The 24,319-nt window shown below is 36.2% G+C and overlaps 1 protein-coding gene across 8 annotated transcripts in view; it reads right to left on the bottom strand.

Moving 5' to 3' along the window:
• gpc1a (glypican 1a) overlaps window positions 1-24,319 on the bottom strand; it is a 90,073-nt gene that overhangs the window by 5,830 nt on the left and 59,924 nt on the right. For all 8 annotated transcript variants that reach the window (XM_058760400.1, XM_058760404.1, XM_058760405.1 and 5 more), the window contains one exon: window positions 2,069-2,227. In XM_058760400.1, the coding sequence (XP_058616383.1) occupies window positions 2,069-2,227 (159 nt within the window). The remainder of the gene's footprint in view (window positions 1-2,068; window positions 2,228-24,319) is intronic.

Below are 24,319 nucleotides of genomic sequence, written 5' to 3'. Positions count from 1 at the left end.
GGATGGATAAAAAAGGAAGTCACATCACAGTGTGAAAGTAATAAAGAAAACACATATAATTGCATCCACTGACTACTATTTGCCAGTGTAGTTGCAGAATTCAGAACAACATTGAAGTACCCTCTGTTGGGGAAAGTTACTTTTAAAAGTAATGCATTACAATTATTGCGTTACTCCCTAAAAAGTAACTAATTATTTGACTCTTTTTTTTTAGATATTTTTATGGGACTTTTATGCATTTTTTTTATAGATAGGACAGTAGATAGAGAGCGGGATCGGCAAAGGACCTAGAGACAGGAATCAAACTCGGGTCGCTGTGAGCGCAGTTGCGCTGTATGTCGACGCACTAACCACGAGGCTATTGGCGCCAACGCTTAGTTACTTTTTATGGAAAGTAATTACATTACTTTTGAGTTACTTGTATTACTTTTTAAATCTGGGCAGGGCTTCAACGCTTCAACACTCTTCAGCAATAAAAAAAATTAAGCACAAATGTTAATTTATCTGGCTTATTAGTATGGTTGAATTGGATCAACGAAAGTCAGCAGCAAAAACATTGGCTTATAAATGCATAAAGGATATTTGCGTTATTTAACATTTAATTATTGCAGGTTTGCATCATTTTGAGGAATACTGAATCTGTTTTTATGTGAGTGAGATAAATTAATGCATGTTGCCATTTGATCTAGAACTACAGTAAGCATTATTTTTGCACATCGCACACAACACCTCTCTACGATTTCTCTCGACATGGTGACAGGAGAGATGTCTGTCAATAAAGTAACTGGCATTACTTGTTTGAAAAAGTAACTCAGATATTTTCTTGTAAATTAAAAAGTAATGTGTTACTTTACTAGTTACTTGAAAAAAGTAATCTGATTACCCCCAACTCTAACCCTGACTACAGAATTTTTTACGTTGCTTTTAATGGAACTTACAAACCGCATTTCTTTTTGGAAAATTTGTTTACATTGCAGTTTTAATAATATTATTTTATATTTTTCATATTTCTACACAGATAATATAAAATATAAATAATAAGTGATACCTCATGTTTTGCCTGTTAGGGGAAGATGCAACAAACTGTATGTATACTGTATGTTCAACATTCAGGTGTCATTTGTTAACATTAGTTAATGTATTAACTAACATGAACAAACAATGCACAATGCATTTATTACACTCTTTATTAATCTTTGTTAATGTTAGTTAATGAAAATACAGTTGTTCTTTGTTTATTCATGTTAGTTTACAGTGCATTAACTAATGTTCTGAGAAGTATTGTTCATTCTTAGTTCATGTTTGCGAATGTTGTTAACTAATGTTAACTAATGAACCTTATTGTAAAGTGTTAACAATATTTTATATAAATAAACACACACACAAATATATATATATATACACACATATACTGTATACACACACACACACACACGTGTAACTGACTGAATTCTTATTCAGTGGCTTCCAGAAAATGTCTGATTAGGGTCAGTAAATTGAACAACTGCATCAAAATCTCTTATCATTATTGTGCGTCAGTACAGTTTATCACGCACTGCAGCAAAGGCCATAAAAACCCACTGTAATTGCCCTGTGAGGACCACTCAGTGTGAAAGCATATGAGCTTTAGAGTTTTCCTTTTATCTAAGCTCACAATGACACAAACCAGGAGAGAGTTTGGGCTTCAAAGTGCTGCAACTCTTTAACCCTACACATTCATTAACCCTGATGCCGTTAAATCCACAGAAGGGTAAAAAATGTTAACTAAAAGCAGATGAAGTTTCATAAACTACCGCTCTGGATAAGACAGCTGTCTGTGACGGTACACTGTAAAACCTCTAAATCTCATTTCCTCTGCGAGTTTCTGCAGTTGCTACTCTGTTCTTTTTCACCTTCACACTTTGGGTGGAAAAATGACAACTTAAACGTTTGGGTTATTCGAAAATCATCTTGCTAACATTACAGTGGAAAAACTGAACAGTTGTGTTAGTTAGTTGTGTGAGACATAATACAGTACATCAAAACGCAACCTACTGCAAGAATGAGAGCATTTGAGTTTTGGACTCACTGTCGAAGGTCCTGTACTGGGCATTTAGCGAGGCTTGAATGGAACGTCCCGCTTCCCTAACCAGTCCTTCAAATTCCCGTCGGCTCAGGTTCGACAGCGTTTCCTCCATGGCACTGGTGCAGCAGGTGTAACCTTGTGGGCAGATGCGGAGATGCTCGCCTGCAGATGGAATGGAAAGATAATACGATTTAAGTAGAGCTTTTAACCTAGTTATGGCAACAAAGATGCCAATTACTCCAATAACATCATATTTCAAGCTCCATATAATTTTAAACTTGATGCCAGAAAAGGTGAAACATGATGCCATACTTCCACAAAAAGCATAAATAAAGACAGATGGATCTCATACAGTGTTCTGAAAAGGTCTGTAATTTGTGAGTGACTCATATGAAATATAACAAAAAAATTACAATGTCCTTACAAAACAACAATATTAACTGACAATCTGCTGTTTATCTATTTGAAATTCTTACTGTTTTTGTGCCAGATAAGCTATAATATCTCTCTCTCTTTAGTGTTGTTAGCTGTTTTGTGTTAGTAGCTTGTAGTAGTGTAGCTAAACTGTGTTTACTAAAGGGTAGCTGAACGATGAGTAGCTTTAGCTTGTAGCTTAACAAGCTAAGGTTTCAAAATAGCTTCCCCTGAGCGTCACTGAACACAGTGCACTGGGCCAGTGAGGTCCTCAGGAGAGAGCAAGACCTTCTTGGACCCGGTTGACATTTAGCAAACAACTTTCCCGGTTAAGCCTGTCTTGGGTCACGGCTTAGGGAACTAGAGCGAGAGATGCTATCGCTGCCATGCATTTTTTATGCTGCCTGACTGCAGCGAGAGTGAAAAATAATAGAGAAGCACAATTTTATGCATTCACTGTTGTAAGACTGTAGCTGAGGGGCTAAAATACTCACATTCGCCATTTTATGGTCAACCTAAGAGTCGTTCAGTCAGATCTCCTGTGTATCTGCGGTTTAGTTTTTGTGTGCAATATTTTATTTATAAAAATAGAAGTGCGGTAAAAAGACATACAGGAGCGCTCAAATTATTTGCAAAAGTTTTTATTTAATACTTCTAATTACTGACAATACATCAGACGTTTTTAGCGTGTGTGTGTTAGTTGTTATTGTCAACTTAGCCTTTTGTTAATTGAAATAAATTAAAATATAAATATTAGGTGAAACACTTAAATAAAATTCTAAAAATAAAAATAAAGCTGAATAGAAATATTTTTAAAAACTGACAAAAGTACATAACTAAAATTAAAATGAAAACTGAAAATATAAAAAAATCTAATTCAAAATATTAATAAATGCTATAATACTGTGTAAATTATACTGAAATAACATGGGTGAATGTGTGTGCATAGATAGATAGATAGATAAAAATGACAACATTTTAATAATAATATAAAAGTACAAACAAGTAAGCCGGGTTTTAAACATGCTCAGCCGGATTAAATCACATGCACACATGTAATGAGCCTGTTCTGAAATGTGTAGCCTCGTATGTCAACAAGCGGCGACATCCCAAGATCATATTCCACGTGTTGCTCTGCATATTGTGGTGTTAAAGAGCCTTCAGTGTCATTACGCATCGCATCCCAGGCCCTTCATTGCAGTCCGTGATCAGCACGGGCGTGTGGCCTGCATATCAATGCATACTGACGAGGGACCGCGAGACACAAGACAGATGAAGCTTTTCTTCCCACTCTGGCACACAAAGGAAGAATCTGTGCGACAATGTACCCGCACACCCAAATGTGTATATGCATACTTATATTACATCTGGGATCTCATTTTGCACATTATCTAAACACATATGAAAAGCGACAGTGAGAAAGGGTGAGAAAATAAGAGAAAAAACAACCAAAGCACACTGGATGAATTACTGTATCTCACAATGCAATGCAGTTCCTATGGAACCTTGTTTCTTTCTCAGGATTAGGAAAAAAACTGCAGCTTTCTATCTTACAGTTTGAAATATAAATTTTCAAGAAAAAAAGAAAAGAAAAGAAAGATAAAAAAAAAAAAATTCTAATTTTTATCTTACAATTCGAAATATAAACTCTATAAATTCTGAGAAGAAAAGTCCGAATTGTAAGATTGTAAAATTCCTCGCAACTGTGAGGAAAACCCCCCCAAAAAAACATCTGAATTGTGAGATAAAATGTTGCAATTTCCTTTTTTATTTTTTGGTGGAAACAAAAAACAGAATTGTAAGACGTAAACTCGGAAATCTGAGGGGAAAAAAAATCTGAATTCCGAGATACAAAGTTAGAATCCATGCAAAAAAAGTCAGAATTCTATCTCACAATTCTGAGTTTATGTCTCAAAATTCTGTGTTTATTAATTGTGAGAAAATTGTCAGAAGTCTGAAATAAAATCCCAGAATTGTGAATATAATTGAGAATTTTTTTTTATAAAAAGTCGGGCATTCCTGCATGAGCACAGCATATTTTTAGCACAATGTCTACTGTGAATTTTTTCATCTTTGATTATTGCGAACAAATTCTACAAAGTATTCATATGTGAATGCAACAAATGCAGTCTTGTACATAATTTATGTTATTTCCGTGTCGTTAGCTCCAGTACTTAAGGTGTGCGATAGTTTTTTATTTTATTTTAGATGTCTGTGCCATTACACTGGAAATGATTATTCAGAGCTCTAAACAAACTTGAACTAACTTGCAAAAGCTTCTTCAAAGATTACTATGCTCCTAGTGCAAACGTTTGGAATGATACATTTTGAAATACAGCATTGGTAAAATCACATTGTAACTAGTAACGCATACTCAGTAGAGTTTGTTTAGGTCCTTATGACATTTTTACGCAAAATTAAATTAAATATGCTAAATTTATGATAACTTGTTAAATTAAACATGCACAATAAGGTAATGTGACAAGAAATGTAGTGTACTGCTGTTTGAAAGGTTTATTACATCATAACGCTTACTTTTTCCACACACAGTTTTCAATAATGTATACAGTGCATACTGCTTAGTAAGCAGTATGCTAGCCATTCTGAATGCAGCAAGAGAGAGACTAACACAGACGGATCTTGTGTGTGCATGTGCAAACTGAATCTCCCCTAATTCTAGGCAGATCAAGAGATGATGCATATCTTTATGAATGCAGGACGCTCGCCAAGGCAATATTTTGAATAAGCTAAAAATAAATCCTGAGGAATTATCTCTTTTCTGTTCCGAATAAACATTGTTCAAGCTTCCTTGTGCTGCCGTGTCCGTGTGTTGGATTGAAATCGACAGGCTGCCAACGGAACAAGATCCTGAATCAAAGCTCGACAGAGAATCACCTGTCAGCCGCCTCCATCTGTCCTGAAAAAATCAAGGGTTTCCTCAGACAGCCTAATTGTTAGAGATGGACAGCTAGACAAATAGTCGAGCAGGATGACAAACAGGCCGAGACGGTGGAGAAACCTTGAGTGGTGTCAGATGAAGCAAATCCCTTCAAGTTAAACTGTTAGCAGGTAGCTTTCAACCCAACTGGTGCAATCCCTTCAGGGCCTGTGACTATTTAATCAAAGAAATGCTCCATGCGGTGTAGTGCTGAGTGCTCTTTTTCCATTCTTCTCCCTTGCATGCCTCTCTGATATTCGCTTACATGCTGCAAAATACATCAGGGTATCAACTTTTGAACACATCATTACAAATAATGAAGGTCTTTTGAACAAAGCACTGGGAAAATGCACAGTGGCTACTTACAAGCATTTCTGTCTGTGCTATTAAACCAGATGTGTTGTTATTCAAGTTGCTAATAACATAGCTTTAGCTGACTTGCTTAGCAAGATTTTTTCAAACTTGCTCTGTGAAAAGTAGATGACTTGAAAAGAAAACTGGCAGTAAATGTTGACATTTATTTACGCTACTTTCCATTATAGTGCTAAAACAGAAATATTGAAAAATGTAGCTAGTACAGAAAGAATGTTTAGGGCGTAACAAAACCAGCCCAACTGGTACTCAAAACTAGCTCAATCTCATTCCAGGGGAAAATGGCTATCAAAATCGCGTTCCGGGGGGTCAAAACCTCCTTCAATTGCATCCCAGCCAGGCGAAGCAGTTCTGAGAAAAAAAAATACGAATTATGAGATAAAAATGTATAATTGCGTGAAAAAATTCAGAATTGTGAGAAAAAATAAAAAGTTAATTGCAAATTTTTATCTTACAATTTGAAATGTAAACTCAATTCTGAGAAGAAGAGTCCGAGATAAAATCCTGCATAAATATTGTGAAATAAAAACTCGCAACTGCAAGTAAAAACATCAGAATTGTGAGATATAATGCTGCAATTTACTTTTTCATTTTTTATTTCTTGGCAGAAAAAATATAATTGAGATATAAACTCAGAAATCTGAGAAAAGTCTGAATTGCAAAATATAAACTCAGAATCCATGCAAAATTATATCTCAAAATTGTGTGTTCATATCAAAAGGTCTGAATTGTGAGATAAAACCTTAGAATTGCGAATATAATTGAGAATTGTTTGATACATTTTTTTTTTTATTCTGTAGTGGAAATGGGCTTTAATAATTTCCTGCATGAACTCAATATCAACTGCATATTTTTTTTAGCACAATGTCTACTGTGATTTTTTACATATTTGATTATTGCAAATAATATCTACATACATACGTACGCATACGTGTATGTTATTTCTGTGGCGTTAGCTCCAGTACTTAAGGGGGCGATAGAGTTTTTTTTAATGTCTGTGACATTCAACTGGACAATATTATTCAGAGCTATAAACATAGCAAGATATCAACAGTTAACGAACTTGAACTAACTTCCTCACTCGAAATTGTGTCCCAGACGGGTGGCTCCTCTGGTGACTAGAGAGAACATTATAGTAACTGCTTTGCAATGCTTAGGCGACCATCTGGAACACTCTAGCAATCTCATGGCAACGCTTTGGCAACTGCCTACAGAACCCTAGCATCATTGCAAGAGTTTTTGAATGGGTAAACACAACTTACATTTTCTTCATAAAGTGTATGAATTTAGTTCACCTTAAAGGTTTCTGTCAAACCACAAATAGCTATCTAATTTATGATAGACAAAAAAAGAAAAACGTTATTATTATTTACGAAGGACACATGGTACAAGAAAACAATCACGATATTTATGCAGGATTTTCAAAGATGATGTTATGAATTACAATATGTTGACAAATTTTCCGAGACCATTCTGTAGACCACATTCCAACAAGAAAATCGATGCTAATTCATTAAAAAACACCAATGTTGACACAACGGACTAGAACACCCTCATGCGTTCTGGATTGGCTTTTGAAAATTGACTTGGACTGACTTCAGAAAGAAAACCGCAAGGCCTCGTTTTAAAAGTGAACAACCAAACAGTAAGAGGAAGTTCTTTTGAGGGATGTTCTTCAAGTTCATCTTCAAAGCCCCTGACATACCAATGTGAATAGTTCTTTTATTTTCTCATCTTCTTTTCCTGGGAGAGGATTTGAGTGCACTCCTTTGAGATGAGAGCAAAGGCTGCCTCAGGCACCGGTTTACCAGCAGCAGGTGCGCGAGGATCTACAGGTGAGCCTGGCTGAGGTTTAAATCCCTGCGCTGGCCAAAAAACATGCTCATGTCCTCCATGCCTGATTAACAGCGTGTCTCTGAGGAATGAGAAAGTGTTTGGTAAGCTTGCTTCCCTACCAAGCCCTTCTGGAAGACTTATAAACACCACACCCGCGTTACCACACAAGTACATAGCACAACGTTCAGGAACAAGCGCAGCAAGCAGTAAAAGAATTTATGGAAACACACTGAGAGGTTTATTTAAGGTGCGGCAGAAGTGGAGCTCAAGTGCTGACATACTGACTTGTATTCGACTTCTATTTGCTATTACTTTCCTTAAGGATTTTGCCTGAAAAACGTCAAAATTAGAGACCAGAAACCACCCAGAGCAAATCCGCAATAGTGACCTGTGACAAGATCTGATATGCCAAATAATCAAAATTGGTTGACAATGTATATGTGGCCATATTATTTGGTTTACTCACATATCAAAACATGATGACAACTGCAGTACAGAAAACGCTAAGCTTGTCACCATTCACCACTAATCTCTGAATCTGACCTTCTTTTTAAATATGGGGTTATGGGTGGATGGCGCTTTGCCCAAACATTGGTCTCAATTAAGAGGATAAGCTGCCTTTAATGAACACAATGCAATATCTCTGTAATTCCCAGCAGACCAATACGGACAGGAAAAATTAGGTTAGGAAGACAAAGAGAGATGGGGGGGTGCGTGTAACCTAGAGCAATTTTATCTGTAAAAGAAGTGTGCCAAACACCCCCTGCATTTGTGTCAGCTGCATGGATTGAATTTAAGCATGGATGGATTAACGCACGGCCCTACCAAGTGTTTTCCCAGGGCTCCAGACCAGCAGGGGGCCCTGATGAGCTGCAGAAACTGTGCATAAAATGATAAAATTCTTACAAATGTGCGCAAAATGAGCATGCTAATTTGAAACAAACTTGGTTGCATGCTTTCAAGCTTCAGAAATGGAGCAGATGGAATCACGGAATCCAGTCATAAAAATGGAATTTACTGTATAACACGGAATGTGTTTCCGTTTGCCAATGTTTGGGCAAAATCAAAAGTAGGTCAGTAAGCTTAAATCAACGTGATATGAACTAGTGTCTGTGAATATTAGGCTGCAAAAATACTATTTTAATATGAATCCTGCATGTTCTGCGTGTTCTCTGTATGAATGAATGGAGCAGACACATGGTTTTGTTTACTACATACAAAATCAAAGTTCGGTTTAACTTGAAGAAACTGTGACAAGATTATATTAGTTAATGTAATGATAGTACTAGTACTGCTGCTAATATAATTAAAAATGCAAATAAATTTAATGAAACCATTCAAATGGAATCCAGAAAATTAATGGAAAACAGAATTTGGTAAAAATAAAATTGAATTTGAGAAAGCAATTACACATATTTCATAGAGCCTTTTAATAAATTGCTGGTAAATATAGTAAGTTTCATGATTTCAATTAATTAGACATGCTTTTTGATTAATAAAAAAATTAATTTAACCATTAAAACAGTGTAGAAAAATCTACACTGCAAAAAATGCTTTTCTTACTTAGATTTTTTGTCTTGTTTTCAGCCAAAATATCTAGAAATACTTAAATCAACAATTTTTCTTATAAGATTATTTTTCTTACCCCTTTGGCAGATTATTTTGCTTGTTCTAAGCTAAAACTCATTTAATTTTGACTTGTTTTTTCTGAAAACAAGACAGTAATTTTACTTGTCTAGAAAATCCTTCTTGATTTAAGAATTTCTAGATATTTTGGCTGAAAACAAGACAAAAAATCTAAGTAAGAATAGCATTTTTTTGCAGTGTAGAAAAATGAAAACAGAAAAATTAAAACGGAATTTGGAAAAAAAATAATAATAAAATGGATATCATAGGGCCCTAAACTAATATACTCTTCATCTACCCACCCTTAACCTTATCAACAGCTCCATTCTTTGCCCAAAATTACAAAAACTCTCAACATAACTAAACATTAAATGTTATGTCTTCCCCTTTTAGTAAATGTCAACTTTCCCAATAAGTTCTCCAGGAAAGCATGTTGGGAACTAGAAATTCCTTGCCCAGTTTCAGTCAACAAAAATGACTGTTGTAGCATTAAGGAAATAATTTTGCAACAAACTGATCAAGAACTGTGTAGCAGTTAGCTGATTTTAATAAACCAAACAAATGGTTCGGACACCACTTTATACTTTTTGCGAAAACTAGATCTGTTAAACTACTTTCACTTGAAGGCCGTCAATTTCGGGAAAGCTTTAGTTACATAACATCTCAATGTGCCTCTCGCTTCTGATGCATGGCATCCGTGCCCAGGACATCCGGACGTCATAATCCGTTTCTGTATACATGGAGGTACCCTGTTGGGGAATAAAAACTGATGAGGGATTAAGTCCTTATACTACCGAGAGTATAAAATTAATCTGTGGCTTTGTCACCTCTGTCCGACTCTTTTAATCTCCACTCCTGTCCGTTTGTCGTCTGGTCTTCCGCCACATTTCTAGGTGACCTTTCTTTCAACCTCTTCCTGTGCCTATTAGCACTCATTACCCCCCTCCTGCTGGGTTTCTCGCACTCTCTTAACCATCTGCCTCTGGTCTCTCTTATCCGCTACCCTGCTGAGTCGCGGGGCGGCTCAAAGAGTCCCGAGTGTCCCAGGCGCCATGCCGTCTTGCGCTAAGAGCTTGTGACCCCTGAACCAGGCCTTGCACGAACCCGCAATAAAGGCGATTGACGGCCACTCACTTTATGTGCTAAAAGAGACGACTTCAGAGCAAGCCTTATAAAACACTGGAAAGTACCTTTTAATTGATTTCCTAGGTAGTTCTAAGATGCCAGGCCTTCCTTTCTTTGGTAAATGGGTAGGATCGTCAAACTGAGGTACGTCTGGGGTTTGACCATAATCAGCGGTGAAAATAGCTCAGGCCTGACTGTGATTTAGTTTGCACATGGTCTGCTCTCATATGCGTGTTTACAGTTTTATGACCCAGGGGAACTGAGGAAGCAGAAGGGAGTGTGAAATATAAAGGCCATAACAGGTTGGTCTAATGAGCTTCTGTGATCCTATAACACACAGTATATGAGAGGGTTCAAACGGAAAATACAACCCTGTTGACTTTATATTTAGAACATGATATATAGATGCCTTTCGGGAAACTAATAAAACAAAAAGTACAGCTTAGTGTTACAGAGATAGCATAGCTTAGATATTTGAATTTAACGATAAGCCCAAAACCAACATTTAAAACACCACTAAACGTACAATAAAGTTAAAAAGGTATTTTTTTTCCCTTTCTAAATACCTTTCGATACTTTGTCCTGTCCCATCTTAATGTAGAAAGACAACTATACATAATTCAATCGATTGTAAAGTCGGTGTAAAAGACATACATGTTTCCCAAAAACATTGTAAGCCTAAGTAGATTGTAGAAACCACTGGCACCAATTGTCTCTACGGTCTACTGGTTTTACAATGTTTTTGGGAAATGCAGCCTAGCTTGGGATGGGTCAACCAATGGTTTGAGTTTGGAGCCGGACCATTTATTTTGTCTGACCAATTGTAGACAAGGGGTTGTTCTGGAAACCTGTTTGATTGATTTTTGCAATTGTGTTTGTGGCCACTAATGTGCTAATTGACTTTTCTACTAGATTGTGAATGATTATTGTGAGCGAATCATAGGCGCATGTTAATTAAAAGTAAAAAAATCGTAATCTTTGTTCTAAACATAACTTGCTCCGAAACATCATTTTGACTAACATCACCTTTAGGGTGAAAAATGCATCATATGAAGTTTCATGATCAAATCAAATCCTAAAGAACAAAATCCCATTCCATCCTACATTTGTTTCTTATTGAATAATGTTCCACTCGGAAATATGGCATACTGAAATTCGTATACTTAATTCTTACATTTGGGATGCATTTCATAATAGCTTAGCAGACTTGTAAACATCTAATATACCTTCTTTGCTTCAAGCAGTACATTGAGGCAGGTTTCTTGACGAGCAGCTTCCTATCTTCTCGAACGTTTGTTGAGATCAGAGCCAACACATAGTATGCATTATGGATACACTCTAAAACGTACGCCTTGCTTTGCTAATGGTGAAAGATGGCTAAGCGTACAACCCAGCTCTTTGAATTGGACATTTCTAGGTTTCCATAAATCTAAAAATACACCACAGCTCAGACTCTGCCTTGCTGCCTAGACACACACGTGTGCAAGTGAGCACGTGCGTGTGTGTGCAAACAGCACACGTAATCGCATGCATTACAATATTTGCCAAACCTTGTTAAAACAGACATCCTGATCTCTAATCGAGTATGAGGCGAGAACACGTGTGAGAGTGCAGATGAGGAAAACGGGCTAAGGGGTTAAGACGTAGAGAGAGGGTGAAACTTAAAGAGAAAGACCACAAAGAACTCCTGTCTGGTTACTTTAGTGCTTCTTCAGAATATTTTTAGCCTGGATTTTGGTGCTGAAATATTCAGCTCTGGTACGTGCCAGTGGTGGCTGGCGTTTTTTAAGAGTGGGAAAACACAGATGCCAGTTATCAATGGCAATAGTTGTATAGTTATATAAAAATACAAAACACACAAACATTTTGTTTATTTGAAATAAGTTTATTTAAAGGGGTCATATGACGTTGCTAAAAAGAACATTATTTTGTGTATTTGGTGTAATGCAATGTGTTAAGGTTCAAAAAACACATTATTTTCCACATACTGTACATTATTGTTGCTCCTCTATGCCCCGCCTTTCTGAAACACATCGATTTTTACAAAGCTCATCATTCTGAGAAGCGAGGTGTGCTCTGATTGGCCAGCTATCCAGTGCGTTGTGATTGGCCGAATTCCTCAAGCGTGTAACGGAAATGTTATGCCCCTTACCGTATTGTGATGCCGTGTCCCAGCACGATGAGACAAAAATAATAAAACCCATTACAAACAAGGCATTTGTTGCATCCAGTGGGGACATAATTACTGATTATAATGACTTGTACTGTCTTTTTACGCGTTGCATCGCGCCGCGTAAACATTACCATGTCTGCATTTTTGATCGGAGAAACGACAAACAACAAGTACTACTCCACACAGCTCAAAACTCGCGTTTGAATGGTCAGTGGCTACTCTACCAGGTTCAGGAAATAGTCCTCCGTAAAATGCGCTGCACACACTCTAATATTTGGGTTGAACTGTTCTGGAACAGTGTTGTAAATACAACTTAACCACTGATTTCTAGTTGTGTCCTCTTTTGGAAGCCCAAACAAAATACTTTCGCTTTCACAATGAAACACAGCGTATTCAGGACATGGCGATGGCGGCAGCAACAATATTACAGCGAGAATAAACATTACGTCCTCTATCTTTGCATATACATTTGGGCAGTGTTTTGCAAATCTTCCCAAACAGTGACGTAGACGTGGGAGCGTGTTTAAATGAGCCATATTAGGAGGGCGTGGACGAGTCTTAAATTTTATAAAAAAATATTTCTTTGGGTTTGAGACTTTAGTCTTTGCAACTTTAGGGATCTTATCTATGCACAAACAGCTTGTAACGCTCCAAAGAGAAAGGACAACTTGAAATCGCATCATATGACCCCTTTAATTTATTCCAAAAGATTATAGATGCATTTAATTTTCCTTGAAACTGAACAGAACATTTCTACAAGGAACTGGTTACCAATTTTTTTTGTGTGCAATGCTTCATCCCCACCACTAGGGGATGTATAACTTGCGCCCACTGACTATAGACATATTTATTAGGGCTGGGATGATACGCTAAACTGCCAATTCAATACTGTCCCGATACTTGTGTGCCGATTCAATATATATTGCGATAATTGAGTATTGCGATCATATAACTATTGCGATTCGATATTACAATTTATTGTGATTTTTGTTTGCTTAAAGAATAGACAATGGAAAATACTTGATCATACCCTTAAAGAGACCGTATATGATGAGTCATATTAACAAAAACAATGCATCACATCTTTCTGAACTTTTATTTCAGGAGCATACACATACACAGTGTATATTTTAAAGTACCTTGAACCATGAAACTTTCAAGTACCAAAACCCTGAACTTGCACATAAATATAATAGTCAAATGTTCAACAAAATGAGTAGAAAAAATACTTTCTGAAATAAAATAAAGTGCTATTTTACTTTGCATACCATTTTAGTCATGATTAGTCATGTTTTCCCGGCAGTGTGTAAAATCAAAAGTGTTTTCACACTTGGGATTCAAAATGTGAAGGTGCAGAAAGATTTCTCGAAGAGGTTTGATCCTCTCCCTCCGCTATTGTTTTGCTTTCATGCGCCGGCTTGAAATGTATACGACGTCATCTAATGCAGCGGCACGCAGACCGATTGTTGTATGACGTTATCAAAGCACCATGAGAGCTAGAGAGCAGACGCATGATTTCGAATTGCTCTCGCAGTTCTTTCATGTACGACTTCAAGTCGAACGCACCTATACATTTTGCCCTCTTTTGGAATAAAAGCAGTAAATTCTCCCCACCACCTCTTAGGAAAAGTAAAATAATTAAATAGAAATCGATTCTGAAATAAACCAATCGATTTTAAATCGTTTTAAAAAGAATCGCGAATGTTAGGTGAATCGATTTTTTTTCTCCCACCCCTAATATTTATGTAAAAAAGCTACAAATTTGTGCATGAGTGCTGTGTGATATTTTACGTGTTTATTAGGGCTGTCAACGTGTTAACGCATGCGATAAATTCAAAAATCCTTAATGTGTTAAAATAATTTCACGTATTTAACGCAAAATACCTGAAGAACAATTTCTATTCTAAACCTTTTACCCAATTTTGCTTCCGTGTTTGCAATCAGATCATTTTAAACTGCTAAACATTTGAGCACTGAGCACCTGCTGGCACCCTGGAGCTCACATCTGCAAAAACGTCAAAGTAAATTTTTAAATAGACGTTATCTTTATTAACAAACCACATATTTAAAATCTAAACAAGTACATTCCCACATAAAAAAAAACAACAAAAAAAAACTCTTAAAACTACATTCCGTGACATAAAAACAGTACTATTTTTAAAATTATAGTGGATCTGGGCATCACTAGATTATCACTAGAATATCAGCCAATCATATTCGAGGACCAGAAAGAACTGTTGTATAATAGATAGATAGATAGATAGATAGATAGATAGATCATTTGTTTTGGGTTTCCTGTTTAGCTTTAAAGTAATCACCACTGGTACGTAGACATGTTACTGGAGTTTAAGCCAGATATTAACAGGAAGAGAAACCTTGAAGGAAAATGGATAAATCATAAGGCTTTGAGCAAGTCACCAGGCTTGGAGAGAGAGAGAGCGAGAGAGAAAGTGAGAATGTGCTTACTTAGTAGACTATAAAAACAGCAAATGATAATGTTCCGTCATTCTCAATGTGATGCATTAATTTTATAATCCCTCGCTGGGTTTTATCATCCGCAGTAGCTGTCATTCGGTGCGTGAGGTTCTTCCAGTGAGTGAGGAAAACGTGCCGTGACTGAAACGGCAAGTCATTATGCAAAATAATAAGTTCTTCATAATTGCTTCCACTCAAACAATAAAAAGTGTCACAATAAATAAATCTCATCAGCCTAATGGTCTGTCGCATTGGTTGACAGGGTCAAGACAAATGAACAGAACACACCATGAACTGATAGAATAGATTAGTGTGTCTTTGGGCCATCATATATTCAGTTTCTTTTTTTCTTTTTTTATTTCTCAACTACATTTTCATTTTCATAAATATTACATTCATAAATTAGCATTTATTTATTCATTCATTCAATTAAACCTATTTAAATTGTGAGAGCAGAATTAAAAGGCAAGAATCCACAAAAGCGCACTTTAACCACAAATAAACACAGAGAGGAAAAATGGAAGTGTAATCAAGCTAAATTTACAACCTGACCAGTCAAAGCTCAAGTGCTATCCAATCATGATCCAATCACTGAAAATGAACGCTAATGCTAGGTAAAGGGCTCCTTTGAGTGCTTTTCTTTAATTTAAATTCCTTGCTTTCTAACAAGGTCATTGAGACATGCTCAAATTGCCACGCTAGCCACTGCTAAAATCTGGATTACGGGCCCCTGGATTACGACCAGAGTATTTGAGTCTTAAAGAAATCCTAATCCCTGAGCTGTCACGCATAAAGTCAGAAGTGTGTCTTTAACAGAGCATATATGTTTTGTTTTCAAATTGCGAAACATCTTACATTTGGGTTGTTAGCATTTAGCATTAGCAGTTCCACTCCATGCTACTCAGGTGCAACATTTTATGTCCTCAAATTTGGCCACATTTAATTTCAGATATCAGAACACTTCTAAGTGATCTTAGACTTGTCTAAGTTGTTTTTTCTTTTACCCTCCATTGTTGTTTCATGATTTTTTCATGAGGATATGCAACCTGTCAGTGTTAGCATCTGCCTAATTTTGCTAGCTTCTCCCAAGTGACAGATGCATTTGTGCCAAAAAGTTTGGACATTTTGTCCCGTCTTTGGCATCAACAAAACATGAAACATTTTTTTTTTAATCTTTTGATTAGCCTAATACTTTTTCTATGCTAAAGACTCCTGACTATTTTGGTTGCAGTGTAATTTTTGCATTTATCATTTTTAGCATTGTTTTGTACCTAAACAGACTTTTGCGATACACTGAAAACTTGTTAATCATGAAGGGAAAATGCTAATGGGAGGTTCTAAGTCGTAGCTGCTTGTTTGTGGTGAATCAGACTAAACCTCAGCACAAATTTTGGCATACTTACACGTATAACGTGCTGAACGTCACACTTTCACTCTTAATAGACTCTGACAAGCATTCTTCTCCCTTAGATCCAATTACAAAGAGACACTTAATGAGTAAATGGTAAAGAACCTCTAATTCACTCAATGTCAAGACCCTAAAGAGATTACCTGACTAATACAGTCAACGGAGGATGATGTCCAGCCTAATGTGACGTGACCTGTTTCAGGACACTAGATAAAAGACAGTGGGTCTTATTTACTAAGCATGCATACGCACAAATTTGTGCGTGAACATACATCATACTGAGTGACAAAAAGCTCTAAAAAGGTTGTGTGGAAAGCCCTTTTTATTAAAATTTATTAAAAGAATAGTTAACCCAAAAATAAAAATTTAGATGAGATAAGTTTGGTTCGTCGTTAGAACACATTTGGAGAAATTTAGCATTACATCCCTTGCTCACCAATGTTTCCTCTGTAGTGAATGGGTGCCGTCAGATTGAGAGTCCAAACAGCTGATAAAAACATCCTAATAATCCACAAGTAATCCACACCACTCCAGTCCATCAATTAACATCTTGTAATGTGAAAAGTTGCTTGTTTGTAAGAAATAAATCCATCATTAAGGTGTTTTAATTTTAAACTGTTGCTTCTGGCCAAAATACAAGTCCATAAGCCATAATAACACTTCCTCCAGTGAAAACATCCATAACTGTTGTCCTTTCACATCAAAATCCAACAACATATTTGCTTTTGTACTGTTTTCTCTCGTAAACGGTGCTTGATCAGTGCATAGTTTTCTCCCGATTCAGATGAAATCACTTTTTCACAGGAGATGCAGATGCAGAAGCAATAGTTTGAAAACATCTCGACGGATTTGTTTATTACAAACAGTTTTTTGCATTACAAGACATTAATTGATGGAGTTGTGTGAATTACTTGTGTATTATAGTGTTTTTATCAGCCGTTTAAACTTCTCATTAAATTTCTCCAAATCTGTTCAGATGAAGAAACAAACTCGTCTACATCTTGGATGGCCTGAGGGTGAGTAAATTGTTCATTTTTAGCTGAACTATTCCTTTAAAATTATATAAAGGTTAAGAAAAAATGTGTGATTACGCAAGTGTTGTTCATATGTGCATATGTGCCTATGCAATTATTAGTGAATGAGACCCACAGAGAACAGGCATGCCCATGTGTTGTATTCTCAGTCTCACTCATGGAAATCTTGTTCAAACGCTGAGACACAAATTTCACAGCACTCTGCCACTCGAGCCGTATAATGTTTCTTGAACAAAGAAGCTGACAGCGATAATAATCACATCTCCGTCTTCATCACTCACTTCTCTTCCCTTTCACCAGCGTGCTGGCAGCGAGATAACCTGACAGCAAATTGGCCAACGCGAAAAACATGCAATTAATATTGACAGAGCAAAGTGGCTGGAGGAACGCCCGGCGCTACTGTGAATTATTCACAAGACTGCTGCTAGCGAGCGTTCAGCACGAGGTGACGAACACTTGTCGGCAGCTACGGAAGACTAATCACAAATGGAGCCATTTCATGTATTTAATTAGCTGGAGGTGCTAACAGCATAGCCTAAACAATGAACTCTAGCTGAATTTGTTTTCAAGAAGCAAATCAGTCAGGGTTTTCTGTTGTAGTTGTGGAGAGTCAGAATTATTCTAGTAAGTAAAGAGGGTTATAGACATACAGCATCAACTTTATAACTCAGATGCAATGCTAACTGCTACATGTTCAGTATGATTGCTGAACAATCATAGAGGATAACGACTCTTAAAAGGGGGTAGATTTTGTTGACAATCAAATTAATTTTGATGCAAATTCAACAGTCACTTTGTGTTTTTGAGGCATTTCTGTAGCTTAAATAGTAGCGCATAACGCTAACAATGCTAAGGCCAAAGGTTTGATTCTCAAGGAATGAACTAATAACTTAGACTTGCTGCTGCCAATACATCCACAGACTTACACATATCCACCTTATTCTTCCTGTAAAAATTGGTGTGGCCATTTGTAAATTTTATAGGTCTTGCTTCCGGTCTCATTAGCTTCCAGCTATCTTTAGCTGTACAAAACCACTCATTTTACTGCTTGATATTGCAAACTGGTGTGTCTTACAATATTATTTTATTGTATTATCTTAATTATGAACACACTGGTTTGTACTACTTGTTATTTCCCTATAGCGGCTATTCAACCTGAAGTATTCCGCGCTGAAGAATAAGGTGGATAACATATATAGCAGATCTATACAGGTGGAGCTGGGGGAGGTGGAGGGTCTCTAAAGCACGCTGCAACTGCTACAGCAAACACTAGCCGAGTATTTGAATGCTGAGCAGCAAGCTCATTGGCTGCTGATGTGAAAAGAAACCAGTCATCTGCGCCATGTGGATAATGATGTCATATCAGACTGAGTTTGAAGCTATGTAATTTTAGTAAATTATAATTGGGCCAACCACAATTTATATGGTAAATTATACACTGTAAAAAGTGATAAATTGACTTAACTTAAAAAAAATTGAGGAAACCTGTTGCATTAAAATTAAGTAAATAATCATTTAAAAAAAAAAAAGTTAAGTGAACTTGACAGTTCACTTCACTTATTTTTTTAAATTATCATTTACTTAATAATTTTAAGGCAACAGGTTTCCTCAATTTTTTTAAGTTAAGTCAACTTATCACTTTTTACAGTGTAGCTGTTGAGATAAAAATATTTTATTCTTCTTTTAGTCAGCATTTATTCTGCAATTACACAGAAATGTTTGTTGAAATTTATTCAGGTTTTGTCAAAAATGATCTATTCTATATATTTATTGCTCTCCACACATTTTAGAACACAATCAATGCTTTTAGAAGACGTGCCCAGCCCAAATTTTACAACTACTCCAGTGCACCTGAACAAAAGCAGAGCAGTCAGTCGTTCCAGGTGCTGTTGCCTGTACCTCTGAGTACAGCTGTGCTTTTATTCACGATCAGTGGCAGGGCATGACGGTGGAAGATTGAGAGCGCGGTGGCATGTTTCAGCCCTGATCAGATCTGCACGATCTCGGCTCTAACAAGCATCACAGCGCACTGCAGATCCCTACTGAGAAACACCCCCACGCTTCAAAAGAACAATCAGCGGGCCAGAGGGAGAGAAGCTGTGTGGGAGAAGGTGTAATTATGCTCAGATAATCACGAGCCGACAATTCATCAGTGAAAACATGAACATTTGGCACGACTGTCTTGGTACTGTATGCAGTAGCACAACCTCAAACTACTAAAAGTGAAAATGCAGTTAATATGGAGCTATTTCTGCATAATTTCACCTTTAAAAGGACTTTCCTTGATGTAAACTAATGTAACCAGAAACTATTATTTTTTTAAATAAAACTTGTTTCTTTTTAACTAATTTAAATGTTAGCATATGAAGCAAATTTTTGGTTTTCATGACAGAACATATTGTCTGCAATCTTCATTAATAAAAATCTTAAATATAATTACATTCAATATAATAATAAATACAATCATATTAATTACATAATAATAATGAATGAATGATTATAAATATGATTTTTAAATAATAATATAATAATTACTAATGCATCATATTTGAATGTTTAATAAACCATTAATAGCAATTATAATTAAGTTTGCACTTAATTTAATCAAAGCTAATATAGCCATGTTGATTCAGTCATATTACAATACTTTTTAAAGTTGAATAAAACTTGTCAATTTAAATCATACAATACATATCTTTTCTAATATAGACAGGTTGATCCAGTCATATTACAGTAAAAAAAAAAAAGTTAAATTGAATAAAACTAGTTAATTTAGATCATATAAAGCATATCTTCATTTTCAGTTTATGATTGAACATTTAGTAAAATAAATTCAATCTTAATATTGAAAAATCTTAATATATATAAATAAAACAAACAGTATTAACCTGACTGTATTATCTGATGTTTTGAAGCATGTTCATGTCTCGATATTTCAAATATTATTTTTGAATATAACAAATTAACACAATTTTACTAATAAAACTCAAGAAATTTTGTTTCCAACCAATTTTACATTTGTAACATGATATATTTCTAAGAGTTCAGTCAAATAATGAAAATCCTTTCATCATTTACTCATGGTTATGCCATTCAAAACCAGTATCAGAACACAAAAGACGACGTTTTGAAGCATGTTCATATCTCTATTATTTTTGAATATATATATATATATATATATATATATATATATATATATATATATATATATATATATAAGGATACTTCATAATTTATTTGGAAGTTCAAGCCTAATAATTCTATAATTTGTGAGGAATTACCACTAGATTTAAATTTGTGACAGTCGTGCAAACAGAAATTAGATGCGTAAAACTAATTAAACAACTTCAAATGAGCGAATTTGATTGTCACTCTCCACTGAACGACTGTATTATTGAATTTGCATGTGCAAACGGGTTTAATTTATGCAAGAAGCTTAACCGAATCAGGGCCGTGCGTCTCCACATGGCTTACATGGGGGTTGGATGTGCGTGTGGCAGTGTGGCTAAGAACATGGGTGTGTGCCTCTTTCATTTCACACAGGGCTCATGGGTGTGTGCCTCGCTGTATAGAAGAGCAGCAAATATGAGCCAAAGCTGAGCTCCGAAACCAGGCTATAGGTTACAAGGGTCCAAACATCACAAATCCGACAACACTTGGATCTCGCTTTCAAAACCTGGAAATAAATCTCTAAAAACAACAAAGTTACGATCGCAAACAAATGCGAGATCACACACATACCCAGCTCCCATCTTCATGGCCTACTTGAGCGAAATGTGAGATTGTCATTGTTTAGAGTCACCGCAGGGCTCTAAGTGTCACATAGTCCCCCCCGCTGAACAATACGCTGCCTCTGTGTTCGTAAAAACGGCAGACACACTAGTTGCATTGGTAATTCTAGACAGCAGCATTCAGCTCTGGTTCCTCTCTGACCTTTAGGTATGCTTTATGATCAGCTCCTTCTAAAACACGCTAACATGCTAAAACCTCAAACCCTTCGACTCAGAGTGCACAATGTGGGTATCACCATCACATCCGTCAAAGTGACAACAAAATAACATTGTATTGTAATAATCTGAGGAGATGACAGCTGTATAGCTACCTAGAACATTAGTTCAACATTCAAACAACGTTTTGTTAATGTTACGTCTAATATCCTGTGAATATTATTGTCGTTAAATATATATAATATCATGCAATTTATATTGAAAATCAAATTTCGTTTAATGCATTAATCTCAGTAGATTTATAAAAAGCAAATTAACACAATTTTACTAATAAAACTTGGCAAGAAATTTTGTTCGCAACCAGTTTTTCATTTGTAGCGTGATATATTTCTAAGAGTTCAGTCCTGTCATCATTTATTCATGCTTATGCCGTACAAAACCAGTATGACTTTCTTTCTTCTGTGGAACACAAAAGGAGACGTTTTGAAGCAAGTTCATGCTGCACTTTTCCTTACAATGTAAGGAATTCCTTACAAAATTCCTTACAAAAATCATCATAAAATTAATCCAAATGTTTTATGCACTATATTCCAAGTTTTATCAAGCTGTTAACGAAGACGGAAATTATTTTACAGAAAAACTTGCTTAAAGGGATAGTTTGAAAAGTTTTCATCATTTACTCACCCTCAAGTTGTTCCAAACCTGTTGAACACAAAAGAATATATTGTGAAGAATGTAGTAGTGATGGTCCCCACTGTCATCCATAGCATTTTTTTCCCCATACTATGGAAGTCAGTGGGGACCATCAACTGTTTGGTTACCCATATTCTTCAAAATATCCTCTCTTGTGTTCAACTCATACATGTTTGGAATAACTTGAGGGTGAGTAAATGATGAAAAATTTTCATTTTTGAGTGAACTAACCCTTTAAAAATTGTAGTCCCCATTCACTTTCATTGTATGGAAAAGAGCAGCTTGGACCCTGATATAAATATTTCGTTTTGATGAGAGGAATACAGCACACCCTAATATTTATTATATTATTTTTTAAATAATTGCCAAATATCAAAATATAGTCAATAAAAATAATTTAAATAAATAATAAAAAAAAAACTCAATCATTCAAAGTATATTTTTAACCATTTAGATTTAACCACTAACTTATAATGCATCTCTAGAAATGAATCTGAACTTCAAGCAGACAAACACTATTTGGCCTCGAACCACTTTTAAGCTTTTAAACGAACAACTTATTCTGACGGTCTGGACGATGAATAAAAGATGTCGAGACGGTCTCAAAAGAGACGGTGGTGGGCGGCCCGGCACATGGTACATTTTCCTCATCTCCCCCCTTCTGTCATTGAGACCGCAGGCGATGACCTTGAGAATTTCCTCTCGGCCAATAGGAACTCTTTGTTTCTCTCAGCCTCTCAAATGTGCTGAGGATGCCAAAGTATAACGCCTCAAATACGCTTATTACTGAAGGGGGCTGCTGAGGTGATGTTTGTGTGTGTTGAACACAACTGACAGATTATATATATTGTACGGATATATTTTCATTGTCTTAGAGAAAAAGTCTACTGAATAATGGCAATGTTGTGTAAATTGTGTTTCCTTGGTGCTTTATTTACAAGTGTTTGTGTGTGTTAGCATGGCACATGTGCGATCATTTATCTCCTTTAGCTTCTTGGGCACACAGCACAATTAGACATATGGATCCCAGAGGAATTCTGGGAAAAAAAAAAAAAGAAAAAAAAAACTGGGAGCGCATCATGCACTGATATAATTGCATGTTTATGCAGACTGATTGGTGACATATTATCGGTTATAATGTGCGACCTATTATCAAAAAGATGGCTGTGTCATAAAGATTGATGGCAGATTTCATACTACCCAGCATGCATTGGACAGATTCACAACCTGCCAACATTTTTTGGCCTCTAATGGGAATATTAAAAATCACTGGCTGCAGCTACGAATCATTTGCTGACTGCATGGATTTCAGTCGCTGCCTGTTACTTGCAAATGACAAAGAGAGTTGCACATCAAATGACATGATTTACTGACTTCTCACTGGCGTATGTCTATTTAATAACATCACTAGTCCTGATTAATACTACAAATTGCATACAAACCACAGAACCACAAGTTTTTACACCTAAATTGCAACCCTGAGGGAAACCTACGAATGCAGCCGTCACTGTGTTCATCATAACATGACCTACAGGGACCACATACTGTTGGAGATCAGCTCCAGCACATGCTCTTTCAAACCACATGGGGATCCAGACATCAGGTGGGTGTGTGTATAAAACTGATGAATGAACCGAAAGGTCATTTTTAATGGGGAAGCCGCTCGTGAACAACATTATGCCAGGTGTAGCCCCGTTTTAGCAGTTACAGTTTTGTCTATTGTTCTTTTCGGTGCGGCGAGTAGAGCTTTTGTCTGGGACCCTCCATCTGTTCAAGTGCTTTCTGAACTTGACAATAAGAACATGCACCTCGCGAAGCAAGAGGAACGTGTCAGGTGCTAAACTGCTCAAAATTGTTGATGACAAACGAAAAAAAAAAATACAAAAAGACAGGCAGAAGACAATGGGATAGATAGATAGATAGATAGACAGACAGGGACAAATGGATAGACAGATAGAAACTGGAAGAAAGAAAGAAAGAAAAAGAAAGAAAGGACATACAGGTAGACAAAAAGATAAATAGGCAACTATATCTTTATCTAAATAGGCAAATAGAAACCGGAAGAAAGAAAGAAAGAAAGAAAGATAGGGACAAATGGATAGACAGAGACATAGACAGAAAGAAAGAAAGACATACAGATAGACAAAAAGATAAATAGGCAAGACAGACAGACGTAGATAGATAGATAGATAGATAGATAGATAGAAACAAAT

The sequence above is a fragment of the Onychostoma macrolepis genome, chromosome 22, assembly GCF_012432095.1.
Source record: "Onychostoma macrolepis isolate SWU-2019 chromosome 22, ASM1243209v1, whole genome shotgun sequence".
Lineage (NCBI taxonomy): Eukaryota > Metazoa > Chordata > Actinopteri > Cypriniformes > Cyprinidae > Onychostoma > Onychostoma macrolepis.
The sequence above is the reverse complement of the archived record's forward strand: the minus strand, read 5'-3'. Positions and strand labels throughout refer to the sequence as shown.